The 27,592-nt window shown below is 41.3% G+C and overlaps 1 protein-coding gene and 1 long non-coding RNA gene across 13 annotated transcripts; one reads left to right on the forward strand and one right to left on the reverse strand.

The window, feature by feature from the left end:
* Positions 1–66: 66 nt before the first annotated feature.
* Positions 67–13,261, forward strand: LOC135099628 (nuclear autoantigenic sperm protein-like). 12 transcript variants are annotated; one of them, XM_064002007.1, is made up of 12 exons: positions 67–196; positions 324–401; positions 3,424–3,953; positions 4,555–4,831; positions 5,425–6,837; positions 6,949–7,093; positions 7,697–7,864; positions 10,029–10,155; positions 10,736–10,921; positions 11,080–11,253; positions 11,372–11,494; positions 12,063–13,261. In XM_064002007.1, exons 5-10 carry the CDS (start codon positions 6,674–6,676, stop codon positions 11,112–11,114), a joined length of 825 nt encoding a protein of 274 aa, XP_063858077.1. In that variant the 5' UTR covers positions 67–196; positions 324–401; positions 3,424–3,953; positions 4,555–4,831; positions 5,425–6,673; the 3' UTR covers positions 11,115–11,253; positions 11,372–11,494; positions 12,063–13,261. The 12 variants fall into 12 exon arrangements, 11 of the variants coding, with proteins under 11 accessions (XP_063858077.1, XP_063858080.1, XP_063858078.1 ...); XM_064002010.1 differs by having other exon boundaries at positions 3,700–3,953; XM_064002008.1 differs by having other exon boundaries at positions 125–201.
* A 2,716-nt stretch (positions 13,262–15,977) lies between these two features.
* On the reverse strand, positions 15,978–25,174 carry LOC135099626 (uncharacterized). Its single transcript, XR_010268188.1, has 6 exons — positions 24,412–25,174; positions 24,042–24,211; positions 23,608–23,870; positions 22,166–22,422; positions 18,269–18,438; positions 15,978–17,558 (listed from the first exon to the last, which is right to left on the reverse strand). It is a non-coding gene; the product is annotated as an uncharacterized LOC135099626 (long non-coding RNA).
* Positions 25,175–27,592: the final 2,418 nt, after the last annotated feature.

Here is a 27,592-nt window from a genome sequence, read left to right on the forward strand (position 1 = left end):
CCACCTACCTTTAATAATCTGCTGGAGGTAACTTGTGGAAAGAGAAAGAAAAGTGCATTATTTTTATGCAATAATATTTTTAATTTTTGAACTTGAAAATGCAATATACTTTAATTCAGAGATTTAAAAAGTGAACATACGTTTTAACCCAGCGGGTGCTGTAAACAGTACGTTGGCGGTTCACACCAGTTCAGAAGTAAGGTATCTTAAATTGCACTCGACAATGTTGTGAATACTTTAAAATGCTTGAAGCCATACTTGATGCCTTCCATAACGTGTAAAGTAAGAAGTTAGCCTGTGTTAAAAAGTGGTGATCCCTGCAGATTACCAAGGCATCCAGTCTCCCAGCAAGTGCCAAGAGGCATTCATTCAATGCTCCGCTGACACCAATTTGCCCAAAGGTATGCATTATATGTGGAAAGTACATTACGTACGGTGTAGAGGTGGTTGTCTAGTGATATAAATGGTAAGGTGGTGGTGCTGGTGATTGTGATGGTACTACACTGTTATTACCGTATGTCAGTATATTGAGGCTTGATATCACTTTTATTAATGTGCCAGTATTTCATTACCTATCTTATGAAATAACACTAGCTCTTGATATATTCTTTTCTACAAACCTTTAACAATAATTGAAAGGTTTTTTTTAAATTGAATTCAATGCCTTTTCTTATTGATGAAAATAGGAAATAATTATGGCTACCACTGGCTAGACACGCCATACCTTGCCTTGAGTTTAGGTATGGTTAGGTTAGGTTTGATATGGTTGGGTGTAGTTAGGTTAGTTTTGGGTATGGTTAGGTTACAGCAAGTACAGTTAGGTTAGTTTGGGTGTAGTTAGGTTTGGATGTGGTTAAGTTAGTTTAGGTATGGTTAGATTACAGCAGGTATGGTTAGGTTAGTTTTGGTGTGGTCAAGTTAGTTTAGGTATGGTTAGGTTACAGCAGGTATGGTTAGGTTAGTTTTGGTGTTGTTAAGTTAGTTTAGGTATGGTTAGAACCTTGGACAAAAAATGAGGAACATCACTGAACCAAAAGATTTTTATTTATTTATTTATTTATTTATTTTATTTATTTATTTATTTATTTAATTTTCTTTTAATATTTCAATGAAAATTAGCAGTATTACTTATATCTGTCAACTTTCCAAGAGGGTTAGAGAATGCCTCAAGCCATTTGTAAGATAAGATTACACGTAAATTGCTTGGTTTAAGAGAAACTGGCATGTTAGTAAAATGAATCTTTACTGTCATGTGAATGAATATTTATAAATGCAAAAAGTTTAAATCTCCAAGAACAACCTGTGTTTTACAGTAATGTGGGTAGCCCACATGGGACCCATAAAGTAGCCCACAAAACACCCACATGCCTCCCATTATCCAATGTTGGCTGGGTATATATATATATATATATATATATATATATATATATATATATATATATATATATATATATATATATATATATATGAGGAGGCAGTAGACATCTGCCTAAATGATAATTACTACCAGTGAGGTCTAAAGCACTGTTCAGGGGGTGCTGTGAACTTATCATTAAACCCAGCTGTGACCTCGCTGAACGTTTCCCTTTGTGTCTCACAACACAAGGGGGCAGTCATAGCCTGCCCTCTAAAGACAACTCTCTTCCTCCACACAAAACTACAAGCACCTAATAACACACACACCCTTCACTCAAAAATTTTAAAATCATCGTGGCGACTCCTACACCAGCCTCGTAGTCCCCATCTGGGGAGGGGACCATAAATGTCCCCAGGTCAGACTGCCTTTCTGTCAAAGACCCTAAGTGTCTTGACACCCCCTCAACTTTTTCTTCATTAACTTCTGCAACATTCGCAGTCAAAGATCTAATTTTCAATCTGTAGAACACCACCTCTCCTCTTCTAAACCTCATCTTCTTTTCCTCACTGAAACTCAGGTGTCTGAGGCAACTGACAGTAGCTCCTTTTCTGTTCCCTCTTACTTTCTCTATCCTCATTTTCAGTCCAAAGCTGGATGCTGCGTTTATGTGCGCAATGATTTAACCTGCTCTCGTGCCCACGCTCTTGAATCTTCTGAGTTTTCCACCATCTGGCTACGACTACAGAGTCACTCTCATACTAAATTTATCTGTGCTGTATACCTCTCACCTAACTCCTCTGATTATAAGAAATTCTTTAACTACTTAACTTCCAAAGTGGAGCACATTCTGACCCTCTTCCCTTTTGCAGAGATCTCCATTCTTGGAGACTTCAATGTTCACCACCAGCTTTGGCTTTCCTCTCCCTTCACTGACCATCCTGGTGAACTAGCCTACAACTTTGCTATCCTCCATGACCTAGAGCAATTGGTGCAACACCCTACTCGTATTCCTGACTGTCTTGGAGATACACCCAACATTCTTGACCTTTTCCCCCAGCCTCAGCCCCAGCCCCAGCCTTTTCATCCCAGCCTCTCCCAGTGCATCCTAGCCTCTCCCAGTCCATCCCAGCCTCTCTCAGTGCATTCCAGCCTCTCCCAGTCCATCCCAGCCTCTCCCAGTCCATCCCAGCCTCTCTCAGTGCATTCCAGCCTCTCCCAGTCCATCCCAGCCTCTCCCAGTGCATCCTAGACTCTCCCAGTCCATCCCAGCCTCTCCCAGTGCATTTCAGTCCATCCCAGCCTCTCTCAGTGCATTCCAGCCTCTCCCAGTCCATCCCAGCCTCTCCCAGTCCATCCCAGCCTCTCCCAGTGCATCCTAGCTTCTCCCAGTCCATCCCAGCCTCTCTCAGTGCATTCCAGCCTCTCCCAGTCCATCCCAGCCTCTCCCAGTGCATCCTAGCTTCTCCCAGTCCATCCCAGCCTCTCTCAGTGCATTCCAGCCTCTCCCAGTCCATCCCAGCCTCTCCCAGTGATAATAAAGCAATTTGGATTTAGGAGAGGGAGATTGTGTTACAAACTTACTGAGTTACACTTAGATCTATAGAAAACTGTTATCAAATGGCATATAACATTTTATGTTATATGCCATAATTTATTATGGCATATAACAGATTATTATTACAGATGCCATTTCTTAAAGAAATGGCATCTGTTTTTTTTTTTTTTTTATTATTCTCTTTCTCTCTCTCCCTCCCTAAGGCAGTGCTCCTCTTACAAAGGAAAAATAAATAATTAAATAAAATAATTAATTTACAAATCAAGGGCTGGATTTGTGTCTGTGGAGGCCTGTGAGCAGCCTGAGTGTGGAGGCCATCTACCTGAAATATTTATATTAATATTTTTGTATCTGTATTCCATGCAGTTTTTAATACATATAATATATTATAGTGAAAGGAACATATTTATTTAGTGTAAATGAAACAAGTGGTTATTTTGATAGTAATAAAAAAAATATTTAGTTCATAGAAAACTAGTGTTTGATTAATTTAAGTTTCTTTCACTTACAGAATATTTATGTGGGAGACTCCTCAGATTGTGGAGACCCCAGATTGTGGAGGCTCCTGGGCAGCTGGTCTTTTTGTGGACTCCTAAATCTGGCACTGAACAAAATTCTCTCTCTCTCTCTCTCTCTCTCTCTCTCTCTCTCTCTCTCTCTCTCTCTCTCTCTCTCTCTCTCTCTCTCTCTCTCTCTCTCTCTCTCTCTCTCTCTCTCTCTCTCTCTCTCTCTCTCTCTCTCTCTCTCTCTCTCTCTCTCTCTCTCTCTCTCTCTCCTCAACTCTCAGCCACTGGATGGTATATCAGTTCACACAGCAAGAAGCCAAGGACCCACCGAGGCTGTCACTTGGAAGAGGTCATTGTTGTTGCATCCAGCATCCCAGCCTGACTGCCTAGACAGGTCCCGCAGGTTGCTGAATGGCAGAGGTGCAGGCTGCTCCACAGCAAAATGTGAGACCAGTGTGGCAGAGTATGATGTGTACACAATGAGGGACACACTGTAGCCAACCCAGTAGATTACCCGTGCTGCACTGCTGATTGGGTAGGTGTTGGAGCCTGCAGGAGGAAGAGGAGGAGGGAAAGATGCCATGAAAAGGCAATTTTAAGACATGGAGGATGATACAAAGGCAATTTAAAATCTTTGAAAGTAACACATCTTTTTAAATTAAAAAATGTAGAAAAGACCATTTTAAAATGTTTCAGAGATGAAAATGCAATTTAAGAGTTTTCTCATCATTTCTAAAAGATTTATATCTCATATCTTACTAAGAAAACTGTTGATATCATCATATGAAGAGAACTACTGATAAAATTAAATACATTACTTGATATCCATATCAGTCATATTAACACCACTTGCTTATATTGCTCATGCCAGAACTAATTCAAGTTAATATCAGCTCAATTATGAAAATACACCAGGTATCATGTAAAGTTTCCCAGTTTTAAATCTATCCTTTAATAACTGTCTTTCTGTATTCCCATCTTATCAAACATTAAACACCACTACCCTTGCATTCAACTTAGTCTCATACCCCAACAGGTCCTCACCCTGCTGTAGGAGGGCTGGCAACATGTACCAGCCATCTTACCAAACACTAAATGCTCCAACACTTGAACTGACCAGTCTTACACCTCAACAGGTCCTCACCTTGTTGTAGGAGAGCTGACAACATGTACCAGCCAGCAGCAACTCCCATGCTAACAGGCTTCTCCCCCGTGGGTATGTAGCACCTCTGGAGTCGCTCGATGAAGAAGAGGATGCTGGCGAGGCCTGTCGTGTTAGCCGGGATGCGCCGGTACAGAGCTGTGTCCGTTGGGGTTGTGTAGGCAAGCATCTTCTTGGCAAGGTCCTCGTGGGTGGCCGCAAACAGTTTACGGCTGTGGGATGAGAACTTGTCTTGTGAATGTGACGTTGGGGTGAGTGTTAATCTGATTTTGTGTTACTATGTTCTGTGGGGAGTGGGTGTTAATGTGATTTTTTGTTAACTGAATGCTGTGTCTGACCTCCTGAGGTGTAGTATGGTGGGCCACAAGATTGTCCCTTTCCACTAGGGCCTGACAGATGATATTAAGAGTGTGAATGTGTGTGTGGTGCCTTGTTTGGGCCATTTTGTGTGTGATTGCCAGCCTGATGTATAGACAGCTAAATCGTTAATAATAATGAAGTTAAGAGTGTGAATGTGTGGTGATTTGTCTGCGGTGTCTTGGGGAGGATTGTTGGCCTGGTATATAGATAAATAGATTAGAATTTGGATTAACAGTGTCAATGTTGTATGTGAGTGTATAGTGTAGTGTCTGGGCCACCCTGTATAGGACTGCCAGCCTGGCATATAGATAGATCAATCTAATTATTTGACATTTCATATTCTGAACATTTTGCTGATCCAATTAATCTGTTAAGGGAGCACTTTGTTCAACATCTTTAAAATATTATTTGATCATCACCTGTATCTCTCACCTGATGATATAGATAGGCTGGGTGTAGGTAACAACTTTCAACCTCTCCTCAGTGATGGACAATTCAGAGACAGTGAGGTCAGCTTCCCCTGACTGCAGAGCTCCTACCGTGCCCGTCCACTCGTTGCTTGAGCTGTCCTTCAGTTTCCCGTAGGCATAACCTTCCAGTACATTGAAACTGACTCTGTACAAGAGAGAGAGTGGGAGAAAAAATAGTGTTGTGTATTGAGGGAAAGAAAATTTCTGTCTTGTCTTCTCTATTTAGGGAAAGAAAAGGAAAAGGGCAAGTAGTGTCATATGCATGAAGGAAAAGGAAAATTATTCTCATATGCACTGAGCAAAAAGGAAAAGTACTGTGATATGTACTAAGGGAAAGGCTCGGTGTACTGAAGGGAAGGAAAAATACTGTTGTCGTATTTATTGAGGAAAAGAAAGAAATACTGTCGTATGTACATTTTTTAATTGCTAGAAAGAAAAGTGAAATATACATTTATATGTATAGTTTATTTTTCATATCAGTCACAAGTATGGATGTTTGTTTCCCTTCTTTTTTTCACATGTACAGCTACCTCCTCAAATAGCATGTATTTTCAAAATTTCAAGCTGCTGTGATGATGAAAAAAGCCTGAAAGAAAAATGACAAGGAACAAAAAGTAATGAGAATAAGTTTTGTGGCAACTATTCATTAGATGTCACTTTTTCACTCCTCCACTTAGACCGGTACAGTTGAACGCAAAATGTGAAAACTTACGAGAAATTGTGTGCATCCCTTAGTGCAGTGACAATATCCCCCACAAAACCAGTGATATTTCTTTGACTGGAGGTTAGTTCAATAATTTTGAAGGCTGGGATTAATTTTAATGAGGGATGAGAGGGTGGAAGTGACTGGAGTATAGGTTAATAATTCTACCAGCTGGAAAGGATTTTGAGGGTCAGAGGAAAGTGATTGGATATTAGCTTGATAATCGTGCTTGGTGAGATTAATTTTAGTGAGAGACTAGATGGTGGGAGGATGATATTTAGAGGTTAGTTTGGTAATTTTGCCAGTTGGTATTAATTTTTAGTGAGGGATGAGGGTGTCAGAAGAATGTGACTGGAGGTTAGTTTAATAATTCTGAGGGTGGGAGGAAAGTAATAGGGGGTTAGTTTAATTTTGGTGATGGATGAGAGTGTGAGTGGAAAGTGTAGCTGACCACATAATTTATCAAATAATACAAGCATGTACACATTCTTAATAATGTTCCATGTTAAGATATACTAAACATGAAGTTACTCCACAATATATGATGGTGTAAATTACGAATGGTTAAAGTCAAGACTTGTTTGATGATGGCCTGTTTGCTTGCTCCCCTTGGACGTGCGGCAAGTGCAGCAGCGTTCGACCGTTTCTCTAGGGGCAAGCGACACCTCCTGGTGGGGGACTTCAAATCTGCTGTGGCTGCCTTCGAGGTGTGTCTGTTGCTTAGGTGTGGTATGTGTTGCATGTTACCTAGTTGTGTTGTTTTCTGTGTTGTTAATTGTTTCATATCATAGTGAAAGTAAACACCAGGTTTAACTGACACTCCTTACCACTCCAGGAGGCAACAGAGTCCCTGGTGGAGCTGTGTGGGGAGCAGGCGCCCGAGTGTGGTGACGCGTACTGCCGCTGTGGCCGTGCATTGCTGGAGCTGGCACGCAAGGAGGCAGGGGTGCTGGGGCCAGATCTGGATGGTGCCAGTAGTCGTGTGTATTGCTTGGTTATTGTGTTAACGTGCTGGAGTGTGCACAGCCGGGAGTGTTTGGGGAATGAAAATAAAAGGAGTTATGGATGTTTAAAAATGCATCTTTTGAGAGCTGAGTATACAAGAAAGTTGCTGTGTTTGCGGGATGAGTAAACAATGAAGAAATGTTTTGAGGAACTGGGTGTGCAGAGGCACGAGTGTTTGGAGAATGAGAATACAGGAAGACAGGAGTGATTTAGGAATAAGTGTACAAGAAAGGAGTGTTTGAGTGACAATATATAAGGAAGAGGTGTTTTGAAAATGAGAGTACAAGGAATGAGCATTTTGGGAGTTAATATACAAGGAAGCAAGTATTTAAGGGACAAGTATACAAGATTATTTTCCTGTCATATGTCATTATACAATGTTTTTCTTTGTTATATACATCATTCCCTTTCACTTTTCATATCTTGTGTTCTCGTCATTCTGATGTAATGTTACAGATAGAGAATGTTTGGTGTCAAATTTTCACTAATTTCATATGTGTATAAACTTTCATTTCATTGACTTTTTTTTACTATTACTACTATATTTGCTTGCTTTTTAAACAAGTCTTTTCTTTCAGAGGAGGGAAGCACAGGGGAAGAGGAGGACGAGGAGGAAGAGAGTTAAGAGTCACAAGAGGAGGAGGAAGGTGGAAAGAAAGAGGAAGGAGAGGAGGAGGAGGAGGAGGAGGAAGATGGAGAAGGAAAGGAGAAAGATAAGAAGGAAGGAAATGCCGCAGAAGGAGAAGGTGAGTTGTTAATAAGGTTTTGTGTGACAAGTTTTCTGAAAATTTTATTTGTTTACATGAAGTTTGTTTTGTATATATTACTCTTAATATACTACTTCTCCCACCACATGCAATTTGTCTGTCTGCTGTTGTGGTTCTTTCATTTCTTGTTCCCTTTCCTGAATATACCATTTCCTTAGTTTCATATCTAGTACCCTCCAATAAAATTTCTGCTTCTCGGTCTCTGTACTTCTCTCGTTTTTTTTGCTTGGCTTCATTCCTCAGATCCTTCTCTTTTTCCCTTTCTTCCAAGTTCATATCTCTTTTTTACCCAAATATTCTTGTATTCTGAATTTTCAGCCAGCTTCCCAGTTCTCACTAGGATCTCCTTTACTGTAACTTGGGATCTCATTCTCACTTTTAATGGTCTTTTACCTCCTTCACTATATTTTCCAATTCTATATGCTTCTTCCACTTCTCATTCCAGTCCCTGTTCTTCACCTTGGACCATTGTAATAATTTTCCTTACCAACTCCTCTCTCTCTCTCTCTCTCTCTCTCTCTCTCTCTCTCTCTCTCTCTCTCTCTCTCTCTCTCTCTCTCTCTCTCTCTCTCTCTCTCTCTCTCTCTCTCTCTCTCTCTCTCTCTCTCTCTCTCTCTCTCTCTCTCTTATTCCCTTTTCTTCCTTTCTTCCTTCCCTCCTATCTTTGTTTCTCCCTCCTCCTCCTCCTCCTCCTCCTCCTCCTCCTCCTCCTCCTCCTCCTCCTCCTCCTCCTCCTCCTCCTCCTCCTCCTCCTCCTCCTCCTCCTCCTCCTCCTCCTCCTCCTCCTTCATTCTACCTAACAAGAAATAATAGATTCAAGATTATACCCAAACGTTTTAAATCCCACAAGGCCAAACATTTTTTCTTTAATCGTATAGTAAATATATGGAGTAAACTTCCTGCAGAAATTGTGAACAATATTGAAATTGTGAAAGCAATATTATTGAATCAGTTCATCCTAAACATTTGCACTTTGTTTTTCCACAGAGCAATAAGAAATTAGAATTGACAGAGAAACCAGACAAGGGACTGCATTTGAAGAAGCACAAGAACCAAGAAATTACATCATTCAATGAAATGACAACATAATCTAAAGTAAGAATTTACATAGCTTTCATTTTGGTTTACATTCTGAAAGGTAACAGTAACATGGATATGTTTTTATATTGAAATCTTTCTCTGATTGCATACAAATGGTACCAATCAACAAATAATAATGTAATACTTAGAAGCTGGGAATTCAAATCACTGGTAGATAAAATGAACCACCATTCTAGAGTGTACATAACTAAGGAATTAATATACTGGTTAACTGTCACACCAGCATGAACAGAATAACAACAATTGTTGAGTAGAGTCTGTAGGAGGCAGGGAAGGAGGCATGTAGTCAGTTTTAGAGAGCAGTTATTATGAAATCAGCTGTAGAATATTCCTAAGATGCAATACTACTGGAGTCTGTCAGCTTGAAGACAGTTTATTAAAGAAGGGAAGTTCATGAGATATAAAGCCTTTGATTATTCAGTTTCATTTCCAAAGTAACATTTATTTATTGGTGTGTTGCTTCCTGTAAATAGTAAAGCCTTGACAGCACTGCATCTCTCACACCACGCTGTAACTGTTGAGAGAACCCTAACCCTTAGAGAGAGGAGGAGGGAATCCTTGGTTTATGTTCAGTAAAGCCCTGTATTCTTGTCATGGCAATGTAGAATGGAGGCGTCATTGGTTTATGTTCAGTAAAGCCCTGTATTCTTGTCATGGCAATGTAGAATGGAGGCGTCCTTGGTTTATGTTCAGTAAAGCCCCGTATTCTTGTCATGGCAATGTAGAATGGAGGCGTCCTTGGTTTATGTTCAGTAAAGCCCTGTATTCTTGTCATGGCAATGTAGAATGGAGACGTCATTGGTCACATACTGTTCTAATGTAATCTAATGTAATCTAATGGAATCATGAAGGTGTAAAAATGCAGGATATGGACATCATCAGCTTTTGTCATTAAGGGTGGTAAAGTGAAAGATTTGTTAATCACTTTGGTCTTTAGTTGATGCTTCTGGTGAGGCTTTCCTGTTTAAACTTGGCATAATATATATAAAATGATGTGGCATGTTAAACAAGTTAACTTACTGCCTTCTTGTGTCTTTCACAGATAGAAATCAAAAACGTCACAAGACAGAATAGTGAGCTGCATGCACTTATCACAGAGTATAAAGTCACTCCCTCAGAGGAAAAAGACAAGGATGGCATGTCTTCATGTGAGAACTCAGAAGCTAAATGTGAGCTACCATCCACATGAATATATATTTGTATATCAAACTGACATTCTCCTTGGAGGGAGGCTTTCCAAAGTGCACACACACACACACACACACACACACACACACACACACACACACACACACACACACACACACACACACACACACACACACACACACACACACATCTCTGCATCAGGACTCAACAGCCAGACTGATAAACAATTACTTCACCCAAGATGATCAGCTGATAGGATTAGCTGTGGATGAGCCTCCTGTGGTGACTAGGAGTACAAAAGCCAGCAGCTAATTTTGGGAGCTGCCAGTCATCATGGTCCTGGTGTCTGAGGTGCTGCTTTTGCATTTTCCCAGTCATGGGATGAGGCTACATCACATTTATTCATTCACAGTTGCTCTTAGTTATCTCTGTTACAAGTTAAAATTTTTCCTGGCTCCACAGACATTTCTGGTGCATCTAACCCTCTCTCCATTGCCCTTCTATTTCCCTTAGTCTTATACCCACTTCTTACATTACGTCTAATTACTTCCATTGGTCATTCTTGTCTGGCCCTCTGTTGCATCAATTTTTCACCTCCAGGTACAGATACCAAGGGGAAATTGCTGGGTCAAGTGGCTACACTGACATCTGAGGTTAGCAGGTTGGAGAGTGAGTGCAGCAGTCTTCAGGTTCAGCTAGACTGTGAGAGGGATAAGTATAACAAACTGCTGGGAGAATCTCTTGCTCATGAAAAGTTGTCTGAAGATGTCATAACTGAACCAAAAGGTAAGAAAGTTTATATTCTCTAATAATAAAGCAAATAATTTTTCCTCACTGTTGCTCAATTTTTTGAATTAATAACAAAATAAAAGCATTGTTATTGGATTTGTTTATTGAGGCTGTATTAAGAAAAGTTGAGAGAAACAAACTTATTGTTTTATCAGGAGAAACAACAGGATTGGGAGGAACTGAGCTTTAACAGAAGCTGCAACAACTGCAGGAGGCTCACAGGGTCCTGGAGAGCAGGTTAACTTGCAGCATGAAGGAGGTGGCTGAGCTGAGTGACAGGAAGTAGCAGCTTGAGCATGCTGTAGTGCATGAGGAGACAGAGTCCATCGGTGAGTGCATGTTTTTTGCTCATTTGAATCATCTGTAAAAGTGAAGTGGAGGAAGTGTTTACTGTTTACTGTATGCCATTTCCTTGGTCTTTTAATGAAGAATTTTATCCTTCTTCAGGTGACTACATCACCATCTACCAGTTGCAGCGAGGAGTGATGAAGCAACAAGCTCGAGAACGCGAGTTAGACCTTGCCAGCCTCCATCATGAATGAGAGGAAATGAAGCAAAACCACTCTGCAGGTTAGTGCTCTCTTTTGCATCTCACACACTTCTTATTCATGTCATGGCAGATTAGTGATTTCTGCTGCATCTCACACACTTCTTATTCAATTGCTGGCAGATTAGTGATCTCTGCTGCATCTCACACACTTCTTATTCAATTGCTGGCAGGTTAGTGATCTCTGCTGCATCTCAAACGGTTCTTATTCAGGTGTTGACCAAAGTACTAAGCCTTCATATCATTACCTTGCTCTGTGATGGAGGCTACACCATCTGGCATCTAGCTGAGATTTAATGTTGCAGTAAAGCTTCCATATGAGTTCATGTAGAGCAAAATGTTTTCAAATGCCAGGGAAGTAGTGTAATGTAACCTTCCAGAGAAATCTATCCCTCATTTATTAGTTAACAGGAGTGTTTAATGTACTTAATGTGATTAGCCAGGATCAAGGGTCAACTTCTTCACTGACCATTTACTCTCAGGTGATGTATCTGTCCTCCATGAGTCACCAGAGACACATAAGGTGTTGTAAGTGAAATTTCATCTATTAGATTTATTCAAAATGTGAATTAACACAGTTGTTTCCTGCAGGATTTGATATCAAAGCTGGTGCAGGAAAAGGAAGCAGATCATGACCTTCAGCAGCTCGAGAAGATAAGCAGCGTCCTTATATATATGTTATATAAATATGTTCCTTTCACTATAATATATTATATGTATTAAAAACTGCATGGAATACTACTGTATTCCATGCACTTTGTATTCCATGTATTCCAGCCACTCAGTCTCCTACTGAGTGGCTGGGGTTTTCCAAAAGTGAGGGTTGGTGTTCTATACCATACCATGTGCCCTGTTTGTATTCCTTCTCTATCCTCTGTATTATATTCTATGTAAAGATGGTGCTAGGGTGGGATCTACTTCTTATTCCCTAAAAGTGATGAGGAGTGACACTGGGCAGCATTAATTTGCTCCTTAGAGATGGCTGGGTTCCTGTGGATGAGTGGGCCATGCTGTGCTTTGTCAAGGATGGTGTTTGGTATTGTGATGACTCTTGCCACAATCAAGTGTTTCCCACAGAGTAGTGGAGTACCTATGTATGGTGTTGACCCAAGCTGTCCAGGTCTCATCCAATGCCTTAATATGATTTAGATGATCAAAATGGTTTAACTCACCATTTAATCAGCTGACTGATTTGAATGGAGAAGTATGTAATGTGTTGTAGCCTAACCATCCCTGCCAGCATGGTCAGACTCTTGGTAGTAACCTGAAATGCTCCTAGGTAGTGAGTATCATTGCACATAATGATCTTTACTTTGTCAGTAATTCAATGATACTGAATATTACTCTACTGGATTTTGCTCAGCACTGCTTGGTAACTTTTGGCCATAATCCCAGGTCTGGAATGATATGAAGCCATGTTTTTACATTCCATATGAGACAGGCAAGCACTATGCTTTGCCTGACTGATACCTGTACTTTGCATTTATGACCCCAGGTAGTTCATCACTCTCTCTCTCTCTCTCTCTCTCTCTCTCTCTCTCTCTCTCTCTCTCTCTCTCTCTCTCTCTCTCTCTCTCTCTCTCTCTCTCTCTCTCTCTCTCTCTCTCTCTCTCTCTCTCTCTCTCTCTCTCTCTCTCTCTCTCTCTCTCTCTCTGTTTGGAATTATACTGTATATTAGGAAATATCATTAAAGAGTGTGTGTGTAAAAAGTGTTTGCATTATTGTGCATTTGATGTTGGTTTCATGATTTATAAAGATTGCTATTTTTAATAAAGTTATTGAAATTGTTATTGAGTGTTTGTATTGAACTCATTAGCTTTGTAATAGTGTGCGTCTCATCATGCATTCATTAATGATGTAGAGTGGAAATGTCCACTCCTATCATGCATAATATCAATGCATTATTGGTTTATGTTGTTATTTGTGTATAAATTGTAAAGTTATGCCAGTCTATTTTAGTACAAACTAAATATCAGCTGGAAGAGAGGACAGGTAATGGCACACTAAAACACAGGAAGGGACAATGATATAACCATCCAATTTAACAATACACAGAGCAAGAAGAATGAGAAAGCAATAAAAATGGATTATTTAATGGATGATTAATAGACCCTCATTTGTAATGTTATTTCAGGCAAGAATATTAAAAGAGACAGCTGGCTTGCCCTTTGTACTTGTTCAGCTTGCCCTTAGCACTTGTTCATACATGACAGAATGAGAGATCTATGGGTGGGGGTGACACCTGGAAATGGGTATGATTCATGAAGGGATTGATTGATTGGTTGACTGACTGATTAAGAAAAAAACGTAGCAGTGGAGGGTGGGGGGGGGGGAAGGCGCCCCCAACTTTCCAGTCATATATGGCGTGGAAGGGACAATACCAGCAAAGAAAAATATGAGAAAATGCATAATTTACTACAAAACCCAAAATGCGAAATAAAACCTTGCCAAATTGAACCTTCCCACGAAGGTAATGAATGGAGTTTTGATGCAATGAGCCACAGTTACTTAAAACACTCAACAAATATAACACCTGCCAAAAAAATAAAATAAATAAATAAAATCAATCAATAAATAAAGATAAAAACGCGAGAAAACCTTTAAATTATCACAACGCGAAATATACACACACGCTAAACTGGATGCGTCATTAATTAATATCCCCCCAATAGTTTATAGCCCCTCCCCTATTCATTGCTCCCCCCCCTCCCTGCCTTGAGGAACACCTTCACTTATGGCCTGCTGTTGGGTCAGATTTGAGCCATTTTAACCTCGAATTACATACAATACATACATACATATCGTCTCCTTGCAATAATTATAATAGTCTTCCTGGCTTAATTTTTGTTTATTCATTATTCCTTATGTATTTATTAATTATTTGTCATTTGTCTAATTCCTTGTTTTATTTAGCCTCGGTATTTAACTAAGCATTATTTTTTTTTTTTTCACTTTCTGACTGTGGCCCTTGCAATGAATGGCTTAATTGTTTATTTACTGTTCCTTACGTGTTTATTGATTATATGTGAGTTATTTATTTGATATTCATGATTTTTTTTTTACTTCGTATTTCTTTATATGATAGTTTTATCTTTTCGTGTTTTCTGGCTTAAGTTTTGTTTATTACTCCTTGTTTGTGTTATTAGGTGTGTCATTAATTATTTGTCTTATTTCTCGTAGTTTAATGGATTTTTTAGCACTTTAATTATTAGAGTTCCTCACCAGTCATTTTATTCGAGAGAGAGAGAGAGAGAGAGAGAGAGAGAGAGAGAGAGAGAGAGAGAGAGAGAGAGAGAGAGAGAGAGAGAGAGAGAGAGAGAGAGAGAGTCTAAATGAATGATAAAAAAAATAATAATCAGTTACAGTATTTTATTTATAAACAAGAACAATTCATGATAATAATAATAATAATAATAATAATAATAATAATAATAATATTTAAATACAAGGAGGAAAATGTGTAATAATAATAATAATAATAATAATAATAATAATAATAATAATAATAATAATAATAATAATAATAACAATAACTGCTTTTATCTTACTCACACAGATAAATAGTTTTATAAATAGTTTATTGACCATAAACATTGTGTACATACACACAAAATTAAATAGAACAGATAAAAATTTCAAAATGTAGTCAGTGACACACAGAAGACTGGTGACAAAACCTACTAAAGCCCATTAAATGATTGGGTGTCTCAAGTTTCCACATCATCAGTGGAACACTGCTTCTGAGCACTCAGGGATGGACAAGCTTTTCATGGCTTGTGTGAATGGAGACAAGACGTGTAGGGGATTTATTTGTTCTGTTTTTTCTTGTCCTACTCTCTCTTCCTCCCTCTTGACTCTTCCTTTGCTTCATCCTACTCTTTCTCTTGCTCATTCTTTCTCTCTCTCTCTCTCTCTGGACTTTTCAGACATAGCTCCTTATGATTTTTTGGCAATCCCAAACCTGTTGACAGTATCCTTATCTGAGAGCCAAGGAGACCATGCAGAATGTGGCAGCATACCTATCATTGGTTGCAGAAGCGTTTGAGCAGTGGAGTGATGGATGATTGTAGGAATGTGGTGGCACTGCTATCCACCATGACATTCATCCACATAACAGAACCATCTCACATGGTGCATTCAGCCTCAGGGAGAGGAACCTCTGTAGCCTTGGGCAGTAGCCCTTGGTCAGGTTTGCTCCAGAGTCAAACCTGCTTACCATCCGAGAATACCTTGGGGAGGAATGAGGAAGCCTTTTGCTCTGAACCCATGAAAATTGTTCAACCCTATAAGGGAAAAATATGAATGTTGAACAAATTGATGAGAAATGGAAGGATTAATGGGCTAAGTGTGTTGGATTACAGAGGGCTTTCTTTGAAGGACATTTTGAATGATACCATAATTTTGGCCCTTAGCCCAAGGTTGGATACTTCTGAACCGTTCTTGCATTTTTAAGCTAAGTAATATAAAATGCTCAATTAACAAAGGAAGGATAATGAAAAGATAAAACAAATCAGGAATTATATCAATTCATAGCTTTATCATAGTTCTAAGTCATAAATACTACAAAAATTAGTCAATCTCTTCAGAAATAATTATAAGATAAGCTTTAATAATAAAAAGTATGTATAAATAGATGAAATGTTGTCACCTTCACCAATGCCGGCTTCTTGTTATTCAGCACATGCTTGTGCTTCCTGAACACCGGTCTCATACTGGATAGAGACAGTAATGTATGGAGGTTTGATGCAATACAACATTTTATATAAGGATAAAAACTTGCATAAACTTCCTGTTTGTGTTTTTCTACTAAGGTGCAATTGTTAGGTGAGCATTTGCAACTTCCTACACTTAAACCATAACATCCCTACTACAGTGGCTCAGAGCCACACCATCACTTGTTGCTTGTCCACTAGTAAATAAGTTTTTTGTTTGTTCATTCTCATTCCTTCCCTATTTAAAACATCATTCCATCTTGTCATGGCCTCTTGAAGATCTTGTTGGCTTCCTGTCACGACAGCGACATCGTCTGCATAGGCCAGCATGATCTCTTTATCCTCCCTTACACACACTTCCTTCAGGCATCTGTCCATGTATATAATGAATAGCAAAGGAGAGAGCATCAATTATTCAATTATTCAATTATTCCTCACACACACACACACACACACACACACACACACACACACACACACACACACACACACACACACACACACACACACACACAGGTAATAACAATAATATCTACCCTATATTGTAATGCACATTTTCATAATCACCACTGAATCATCATCATCATCATCATCAATATTTTTTATCAATAATATTAACAGTATTTATATATGTACATAGCATTACTATTATTACTACACACACACACACACACACACACACACACACACACACGTACATACACTCACCTCTCGGCAGGGGTGGTGGGGAACAGGAGGAGGAGGAGGAGGAGGAGGAGGAGGAGGAGGAGGAGGAGGAGGAGGAGGAGGAGGAGGAGGAGGAGGAGGTGGACGAGGAGGAGGAGGAGGAGGAGGAGGAGGAGGAGGAGGAGGAGGAGGAGGAGGAGGAGGAGGAGGAGGAGGAGGAGGAGGAGGAGGAGGAGGAGGAAGAGGAGGATTAACACTGTGTGAGTGACTGACAGACTGACTAACTGACTAACTCACTAACTGACTGAATGACTGACTAACTGACTGACTGAATGACTGACTAACTGACTAACTGAGTGACTGACTGACTGACTCACTGACTGATACATACATACATACAGACAGACACAAGTACACAAGAATAAAAAATAAAATACATAACTGAAAAATCATTGCAATACACAGACAGACAGACAGACCAATGACAGAAAGACAGACAGATGGAGACAAACTAAACAGATAGATAGATAGTGAAATGACCACACAAAACACACACACACACACACACACACACACACACACACACACACACACACACACACACACACACACGCACCTGTTGAACATAGTAAGCTGTGGCACCAGGTTCAGACGGCCGCTCTACACAGCCTCGGACGCCTCCTGTGCCAACTCCTTGCATCGAACGAACCTGTGTAGACATGAAAGTAAGCAAGCAAGTGTTTATGGCTAATTATAATACTCAATATGCCAGTATCATCTCCAGCATCACCATCTGCTCACCACTGGGGACTCTCCTGGGGAGAGTTAGGAGAGTGAGAGAGGGGAGGGAGAGAGAGGGAGAGGAGAGGAAGAGAGAAGGGGAGTCTTGGAGATGGTTTGGGGTGAGTCTGGGATGGTCTGGATACATTGGGAATGAGAGAGAGAGAGAGAGAGAGAGAGAGAGAGAGAGAGAGAGAGAGAGAGAGAGAGAGAGAGAGAGAGAGAGAGAGAGAGAGAGAGAGAGAGAGAGAGAGAGAGAGAGAGAGAGAGAGAGAGAGAGAGAGAGAGAGAGAGAGAGAGAGAGAGAGAGAGAGAGAGAGAGAGAGAGAGAGAGAGAGAGAGAGAGAGAGAGAGAGAGAGAGAGAGAGAGAGAGACTGTGAAAGGCTGGAAGAGGCTGTGAGAAGTTGGGATGGACTGGAAGTCTTGGGGACAGTTTGGGGTGAGTCTAGAATGGTCTGGATACACTGGGAATGAGATAGAGTGAGAGAGAGAGGCTGTGAGTGGCTGTGAATAGCTGGGAGAGGGTGTGACAGGTTGTGAGAGGCTGAGAAAAGACAGTGAGAGGGTGGAGAAAATAATGGGAAACTGGAAAAATGAAAAGGAGAGATAGAAAGAGACACACAGGTAGACAGACACACCTGTAGGAAGGGCTCCTTAATATCCCCTTATCAGCTGGAGGGAGGGCTACAGGTAATAATCTTTTCTTCTTCCTTATCCGTGCCTCCTCCTCGTCCTCCTCTTCCTTTTCCTCCTCCACCTCGTACTCCGGAACTGGCGACCCCACCACCGGCACCTCCGACATGGCCTCCTGCGGGATGGTAAGGTAGTTAGGGAACTGTCTGAGTTAGCGTGTGTGTGTATGTTGGTTAAGTTTGGTTAAGTGTTAAATAAAGAATGGTATTTTATATTAATTTCAATATTTATCTACTTATTATCTGTATTTTGAAGATACATGTAGCATTTGAACTGTAAACCTTTGTAATTGTCTGTCTCCTGCACACCCAGCTCGTCAACACCCCTGTGCCTGCAAACGGGTCACTGAACATTAAATAAACTTGTCTCAGTCCCCTACATACACACAAGTGGCTGGCCAAACACTGCATCAACACAAACAATGGATAAACAGTGGGAATCTGCTGGTCTGAGTCCCCTACATACACACAAGTGGCTGGCCAAACACTGCATCAACACAAACAGTGAATAAACAGTGAGAATCTGCTGGTCTGAGCCCCCAAAACACACTAGTGGCTGGCCAAACACTAGATCAACACAAACAGTGAATAAACAGTGGGAATCTGCTGGTCTGAGCCCCCAAAACACACAAGTGGCTGGCCAAACACTAGATCAACACAAACAGTGGATAAACAGTGGGAATCTGCTGGTCTGAGTCCCCTACATAAACACAAGTGGCTGGCCAAACACTAGATCAACACAAACAGTGGATAAATAGTAGGAATCTGCTGGTCTGAGCCCCCAAAACACACAAGTGGTTGGCCAAACACTGCATCAACACAAACAGTGGATAAACAGTGGGAATCTGCTGGTCTGAGTCCCCTACATACACACAAGTGGCTGGCCAAACACTGCATCAACACAAACAGTGAATAAACAGTGGGAATCTGCTGGTCTGAGTCCCCTACATACACACAAGTGGCTGGCCAAACACTGCATCAACACAAACAGTGGATAAACAGTGGGAATCTGCTGGTCTGAGTCCCCTACATACACACAAGTGGCTGGCCAAACACTGCATCAACACAAACAATGGATAAACAGTGGGAATCTGCTGGTCTGAGTCCCCTACATACACACAAGTGGCTGGCCAAACACTAGATCAACACAAACAGTGAATAAACAGTGGGAATCTGCTGGTCTGAGTCCCCTACATACACACAAGTGGCTGGCCAAACACTAGATCAACACAAACAGTGGATAAACAGTGGGAATCTGCTGGTCTGAGTCCCCTACATAAACACAAGTGGCTGGCCAAACACTAGATCAACACAAACAGTGGATAAATAGTAGGAATCTGCTGGTCTGAGCCCCCAAAACACACAAGTGGCTGGCCAAACACTGCATCAACACAAACAGTGGATAAACAGTGGGAATCTGCTGGTCTGAGTCCGCTACATACACACAAGTGGCTGGCCAAATACTGCATCAACACAAACAGTGAATAAACAGTGGGAATCTGCTGGTCTGAGTCCCCTACATACACACAAGTGGCTGGCCAAACACTAGATCAACACAAACAGTGAATAAACAGTGAGAATCTGCTGGTCTGAGCCCCCAAAACACACTAGTGGCTGGCCAAACACTAGATCAACACAAACAGTGAATAAACAGTGGGAATCTGCTGGTCTGAGCCCCCAAAACACACAAATGGCTGGCCAAACACTAGATCAACACAAACAGTGGATAAACAGTGGGAATCTGCTGGTCTGAGTCCCCTACATAAACACAAGTGGCTGGCCAAACACTAGATCAACACAAACAGTGGATAAATAGTAGGAATCTGCTGGTCTGAGCCCCCAAAACACACAAGTGGCTGGCCAAACACTGCATCAACACAAACAGTGGATAAACAGTGGGAATCTGCTGGTCTGAGTCCGCTACATACACACAAGTGGCTGGCCAAATACTGCATCAACACAAACAGTGAATAAACAGTGGGAATCTGCTGGTCTGAGTCCCCTACATACACACAAGTGGCTGGCCAAACACTGCATCAACACAAACAGTGGATAAACAGTGGGAATCTGCTGGTCTGAGTCCCCTACATACACACAAGTGGCTGGCTAAACACTGCATCAACACAAACAATGGATAAACAGTGGGAATCTGCTGGTCTGAGTCCCCTACATACACACAAGTGGCTGGCCAAACACTAGATCAACACAAACAGTGAATAAACAGTGAGAATCTGCTGGTCTGAGCCCCCAAAACACACAAGTGGCTGGCCAAACACTAGATCAACACAAACAGTGAATAAACAGTGGGAATCTGCTGGTCTGAGCCCCCAAAACACACAACTGGCTGGCCAAACACTAGATCAACACAAACAGTGGATAAACAGTGGGAATCTGTTGGTCTGAATCCCCTACATAAACACAAGTGGCTGGCCAAACACTAGATCAACACAAACAGTGGATAAATAGTAGGAATCTGCTGGTCTGAGCCCCCAAAACACACAAGTGGCTGGCCAAACACTGCATCAACACAAACAGTGGATAAACAGTGGGAATCTGCTGGTCTGAGTCCGCTACATACACACAAGTGGCTGGCCAAATACTGCATCAACACGAACAGTGAATAAACAGTGGGAATCTGCTGGTCTGAGTCCCCTACATACACACAAGTGGCTGGCCAAACACTGCATCAACACAAACAGTGGATAAACAGTGGGAATCTGCTGGTCTGAGTCCCCTACATACACACAAGTGGCTGGCTAAACACTGCATCAACACAAACAATGGATAAACAGTGGGAATCTGCTGGTCTGAGTCCCCTACATACACACAAGTGGCTGGCCAAACACTAGATCAACACAAACAGTGAATAAACAGTGAGAATCTGCTGGTCTGAGCCCCCAAAACACACAAGTGGCTGGCCAAACACTAGATCAACACAAACAGTGAATAAACAGTGGGAATCTGCTGGTCTGAGCCCCCAAAACACACAACTGGCTGGCCAAACACTAGATCAACACAAACAGTGGATAAACAGTGGGAATCTGCTGGTCTGAATCCCCTACATAGACACAAGTGGCTGGCCAAACACTAGATCAACACAAACAGTGGATAAATAGTAGGAATCTGCTGGTCTGAGCCCCCAAAACACACAAGTGGCTGGCCAAACACTGCATCAACACAAACAGTGGATAAACAGTGGGAATCTGCTGGTCTGAGTCCCCTACATACACACAAGTGGCTGGCCAAACACTAGATCAACACAAACAGTGAATAAACAGTGGGAATCTGCTGGTCTGAGCCCCCAAAACACACAAGTGGCTGGCCAAACACTAAATCAACACAAACAGTGAATAAACACTGGGAATCTGCTGGTCTGAGCCCCCAAAACACACAAGTGGCTGGCCAGACACTGCATCAACACAAACAGTGAATAAACACTGGGAATCTGCTGGTCTGAGCCCCCAAAACACACAAGTGGCTGGCCAGACACTGCATCAACACAAACAGTGAATAAACAGTGGGAATCTGCTGGTCTGAGCCCCCAAAACACACTAGTGGCTGGCCAGACACTGCATAGGCACAGATGGGGAGCTGGTTTGGCCTGACAGCACCCTCCAGTATTCATGTAAATTCTGGCTACCATTTGCAATTCTATTTTGGGGAGCCACACCTCAGAGAGTCTCTTTTATTGAAGTTTTGTCCCCCCCACGGCTGGCTGGCCTACATAACAAAATAAATAGATAATGTTTTTTTTTTGTCAGTTAGAGGACTTTTTCATCTCTACCTGTTGAAATAAGATTATCTCGGAAAGTTTAAAAATGATGCATTACTACTACTACTTACCCTGAACAATACCTCATCCTCAGCATCAGAGGACGGCCCCTCCCCCTCCTCACTGACTAACTGTTGTTGTTGTTGCAGTTGTTGTTGTAACAGAATCAACCTCTTCCTCTCCCTCTCTCTCTGACGTGCCTCCCTCCTGGCCTCCCTCTCTCTCCTCCTCCTCTCCTTCCTCTCCCTCCTCTCTTGCTTCTCTCTCTCTCTCTTGCTGCTGCTGCAATCTCTGGGTCCACCATGTCCTCGTTGATCCTCGGGATTTGCTGCAAAAGGAGGGAGAGAGTGAGTGAGTGGAAGTGGGAGAGAGGATGAGAGAGAAGGGTAAAACTATTATTGTAAGAGAGAGAGAGAGAGAGAGAGAGAGAGAGAGAGAGAGAGAGAGAGAGAGAGAGAGAGAGAGAGAGAGAGAGAGAGAGAGAGAGAAATATGTAGCAGTAATAATAATAATAATAATAATAATAATAATAATAATAATAATAATAATAATAATAATAATAATAATAATAATAATAATATCAAACATTCTCTCTCTCTCTCTCTCTCTCTCTCTCTCTCTCTCTCTCTCTCTCTCTCTCTCTCTCTCTCTCTCTCTCTCTCTCTCTCTCTCTCTCTCTCTCTCTCTCTCTCTCTCTCTTTCTCCTAGTGCAACCTACACTCATAAATTATTTCTTGCCCCAAAAAAGCTAATTTGGAATAAGACAAACAGTAACAAGTCCGAACATAGCAGTGGATCTTAAACTCCTAGAAACTGGAGACATTACTGTATTCCAGACCTTGGCGTTTGTATACAAAGCTCTTAATACAAACACAAGAGACACGGGCTCATGATATTCAGTTAAGACAGACAGGTAACTTGAGGACACCCTTCTGCTGAACCTCCCGTGCCCAACAGAGTGTCGTCTCACGAGGAACCAAGCACTGGACCCGGCTCTCGGACACAGTTAAAAACAAACCATTACATTCCTTTAAATTACTGATAAAACAACACTTAACAAGTAATTATTCATTGTATTTATTAGTTTTCAAATTGTAATCAGCTCTACTATTATAAACATATGTAATTGTTTGTAATTTGTAATAGTTATTATTATTATTATTATTATTATTTACTTTTGTTATTGATATAATTCTTTTTTGCATGTATCTATAATTTGATTGGGTTAAAGTTATGAATTACTTACTAAATAATTATGTACTGTCTTTTTCTTTTTTTTTCATGATAGCTGAATAAAACACTGGTCTTAAACCTTAGTGTAAAATATTCATTAGTCCACAAAGACCTTGTGCTCCATGGACTGGCCATCACATATCAGAATGTCTATATACCAGTCTGTCTGTATATATTAACACCAATATATATCATTTAATCAATCAATCACTCTGTAAGGAAAATATAGACAAATAAATACAATAACAACAGATGTATATACACTCTCTCTCTCTCTCACCTGCTGAGGAGGGAGATAAGCCAAGCCACAGCTAACCCAGGTGTGTGTGGCCCACCTCCACCTCCCATCACCCCCGCTGGCAGCACCGCAGGGGGCAGGAGGGGGTGAGGGATGACTGGGCAGGGGTCACAGGGAGAGGGGTGGCTGGGGCAGGGGTCTGGGGCTGGGGTCGGGGGAAAGCCTGGGACTCCGACCACTTGCATGACCCGACCAACTCCAACGACTTCTGCCCCTAATACCTGCGTGTTGTCAGCTGGAACAACCTGAGAGGAAGGAGGTGCTCAGAAGTAGTAGTAGTAGTAGTAGTAGTAGTAGTAGTAGTAGTAGTAAGATTGATTTTCTATCTCTGTCTCTCCTTTCTGTATGTAAAAAACTTTCTCTCTCTCTCTCTCTCTCTCTCTCTCTCTCTCTCTCTCTCTCTCTCTCTCTCTCACCTGTATGACATTCCCTGCCTGCACTATCATGGGGAAGTGGGGCTGCGGGGCTGAGGCATCTTGGGGCAACACCTGAAGCATGTTCCCCATTTGAATAACCCTTGTTGTGGCGGTGGTGGCAGTGGTGGTGGTGGCGTCAGTCCCCTCGGCTGCATCGTAAGGTACTGGAACTGTTGGGAGGAGGGGGTTAGTTTGGGCGGCCACGCCCCGGGGACTTAGCCTTGGGAGGAGAGCGTGCCCAAAGGGGGGCAGGGACCGGTTCTTGTAGGGGCTGCGGGCACACGCGGGAGGGCGGCCCTGGGGAGAAAGCTACTAGATTCGTTCAAAGCATATCTAAACCTAACAGAACACTATTTACAAATAAACCCACCTGTTATAATTAGCTTGTGCAACAGTTTGAGGGCGAAGGTAAGGAGTGAGGAGCCACTGCTTACAGGGATAGCCACTGTCCCCGGGAAGGTAGCATCCTGCAGGTACATGTTGTTCCTCAAACATCAGTTTGAGTGCTGACTTATCTAGTATTCTTGCATCGTTGACTGAGCCAGGCCACCTTGCCACAATGTCAAGAATCTTATAGTGAGCATCAAATACTACTTGCACATTTATGCTGTGATAGCGTTTCCTGTTCACATATACATGTTCATCGACATGAGGAGACACAATTCTTATATGAGTACCATCAATCACTCCCACAACACCGGGAAACTGAGTTACTTGCATGAACTCTGCCTGTTTTTGCTGCACTTCACGCTGGGTGTGAGGGAAAGCCACGAACTGGCAGATTACTTCTGGGTCAGCCAGTGCATCAATTGTCTGTGATATTGCACGGCTGATAGTGGGCTGCGTTGTTCCAAAATCATCACAACTGCACTGTTGCATTTTTCCTGTGGCTAAATATCGTAATGTGATGGCCACCATCTCAGGGGTCAAGGCTCTATTTCTTTCAGTTTTACTTTGCAGCTTGTCTCTCACTATATCAGTCACTGCAACAATACCAGCACGGTCCAATCTGAATCTTTTCAGTAACTCAGCATCGTCGTACTCAGCGAAAATATCTCTTCTCACTCTGTAGGTGCGCCGCTGACGTTGTTGTGCCGCCTTCCTGCTAACGGCTGGGTTCATCATGCTCTAAATAAAATTTCCACCTACCTTTAATAATCTGCTGGAGGTAACTTGTGGAAAGAGAAAGAAAAGTGCATTATTTTTATGCAATAATATTTTTTAATTTTTGAACTTGAAAATGCAATATACTTTAATTCAGAGATTTAAAAAGTGAACATACGTTTTAACCCAGCGGGTGCTGTAAACAGTACGTTGGCGGTTCACACCAGTTCAGAAGTAAGGTATCTTAAATTGCACTCGACAATGTTGTGAATACTTTAAAATGCTTGAAGCCATACTTGATGCCTTCCATAACGTGTAAAGTAAGAAGTTAGCCTGTGTTAAAAAGTGGTGATCCCTGCAGATTACCAAGGCATCCAGTCTCCCAGCAAGTGCCAAGAGGCATTCATTCAATGCTCCGCTGACACCAATTTGCCCAAAGGTATGCATTATATGTGGAAAGTACATTACGTACGGTGTAGAGGTGGTTGTCTAGTGATATAAATGGTAAGGTGGTGGTGCTGGTGATTGTGATGGTACTACACTGTTATTACCGTATGTCAGTATATTGAGGCTTGATATCACTTTTATTAATGTGCCAGTATTTCATTACCTATCTTATGAAATAACACTAGCTCTTGATATATTCTTTTCTACAAACCTTTAACAATAATTGAAAGGTTTTTTTAAATTGAATTCAATGCCTTTTCTTATTGATGAAAATAGGAAATAATTATGGCTACCACTGGCTAGACACGCCATACCTTGCCTTGAGTTTAGGTATGGTTAGGTTAGGTTTGATATGGTTGGGTGTAGTTAGGTTAGTTTTGGGTATGGTTAGGTTACAGCAAGTACAGTTAGGTTAGTTTGGGTGTAGTTAGGTTTGGATGTGGTTAAGTTAGTTTAGGTATGGTTAGATTACAGCAGGTATGGTTAGGTTAGTTTTGGTGTGGTCAAGTTAGTTTAGGTATGGTTAGGTTACAGCAGGTATGGTTAGGTTAGTTTTGGTGTTGTTAAGTTAGTTTAGGTATGGTTAGAACCTTGGACAAAAAATGAGGAACATCACTGAACCAAAAGATTTTTATTTATTTATTTATTTATTTATTTTATTTATTTATTTATTTATTTAATTTTCTTTTAATATTTCAATGAAAATTAGCAGTATTACTTATATCTGTCAACTTTCCAAGAGGGTTAGAGAATGCCTCAAGCCATTTGTAAGATAAGATTACACGTAAATTGCTTGGTTTAAGAGAAACTGGCATGTTAGTAAAATGAATCTTTACTGTCATGTGAATGAATATTTATAAATGCAAAAAGTTTAAATCTCCAAGAACAACCTGTGTTTTACAGTAATGTGGGTAGCCCACATGGGACCCATAAAGTAGCCCACAAAACACCCACATGCCTCCCATTATCCAATGTTGGCTGGGTATATATATATATATATATATATATATATATATATATATATATATATATATATATATATATATATATATATATGAGGAGGCAGTAGACATCTGCCTAAATGATAATTACTACCAGTGAGGTCTAAAGCACTGTTCAGGGGGTGCTGTGAACTTATCATTAAACCCAGCTGTGACCTCGCTGAACGTTTCCCTTTGTGTCTCACAACACAAGGGGGCAGTCATAGCCTGCCCTCTAAAGACAACTCTCTTCCTCCACACAAAACTACAAGCACCTAATAACACACACACCCTTCACTCAAAAATTTTAAAATCATCGTGGCGACTCCTACACCAGCCTCGTAGTCCCCATCTGGGGAGGGGACCATAAATGTCCCCAGGTCAGACTGCCTTTCTGTCAAAGACCCTAAGTGTCTTGACACCCCCTCAACTTTTTCTTCATTAACTTCTGCAACATTCGCAGTCAAAGATCTAATTTTCAATCTGTAGAACACCACCTCTCCTCTTCTAAACCTCATCTTCTTTTCCTCACTGAAACTCAGGTGTCTGAGGCAACTGACAGTAGCTCCTTTTCTGTTCCCTCTTACTTTCTCTATCCTCATTTTCAGTCCAAAGCTGGATGCTGCGTTTATGTGCGCAATGATTTAACCTGCTCTCGTGCCCACGCTCTTGAATCTTCTGAGTTTTCCACCATCTGGCTACGACTACAGAGTCACTCTCATACTAAATTTATCTGTGCTGTATACCTCTCACCTAACTCCTCTGATTATAAGAAATTCTTTAACTACTTAACTTCCAAAGTGGAGCACATTCTGACCCTCTTCCCTTTTGCAGAGATCTCCATTCTTGGAGACTTCAATGTTCACCACCAGCTTTGGCTTTCCTCTCCCTTCACTGACCATCCTGGTGAACTAGCCTACAACTTTGCTATCCTCCATGACCTAGAGCAATTGGTGCAACACCCTACTCGTATTCCTGACTGTCTTGGAGATACACCCAACATTCTTGACCTTTTCCCCC

This window comes from Scylla paramamosain, unplaced genomic scaffold (genome assembly GCF_035594125.1).
Source record: "Scylla paramamosain isolate STU-SP2022 unplaced genomic scaffold, ASM3559412v1 Contig160, whole genome shotgun sequence".
Classification (NCBI taxonomy): domain Eukaryota; kingdom Metazoa; phylum Arthropoda; class Malacostraca; order Decapoda; family Portunidae; genus Scylla; species Scylla paramamosain.

Excerpts from the sequence above, each read along its gene's own strand:
- LOC135099628 (XM_064002007.1), top strand. The coding sequence starts at position 6,674 with ATGGTTAAAGTCAAGACTTGTTTGATGATGGCCTGTTTGCTTGCTCCC. Across the intron at positions 6,838-6,948 it reads GAGGTGTGTCTGTTGCTTAG|GAGGCAACAGAGTCCCTGGT; the intron begins GTGTGGTATGTG and ends TTACCACTCCAG. Across the intron at positions 10,922-11,079 it reads TGTCATAACTGAACCAAAAG|GAGAAACAACAGGATTGGGA; the intron begins GTAAGAAAGTTT and ends TTGTTTTATCAG.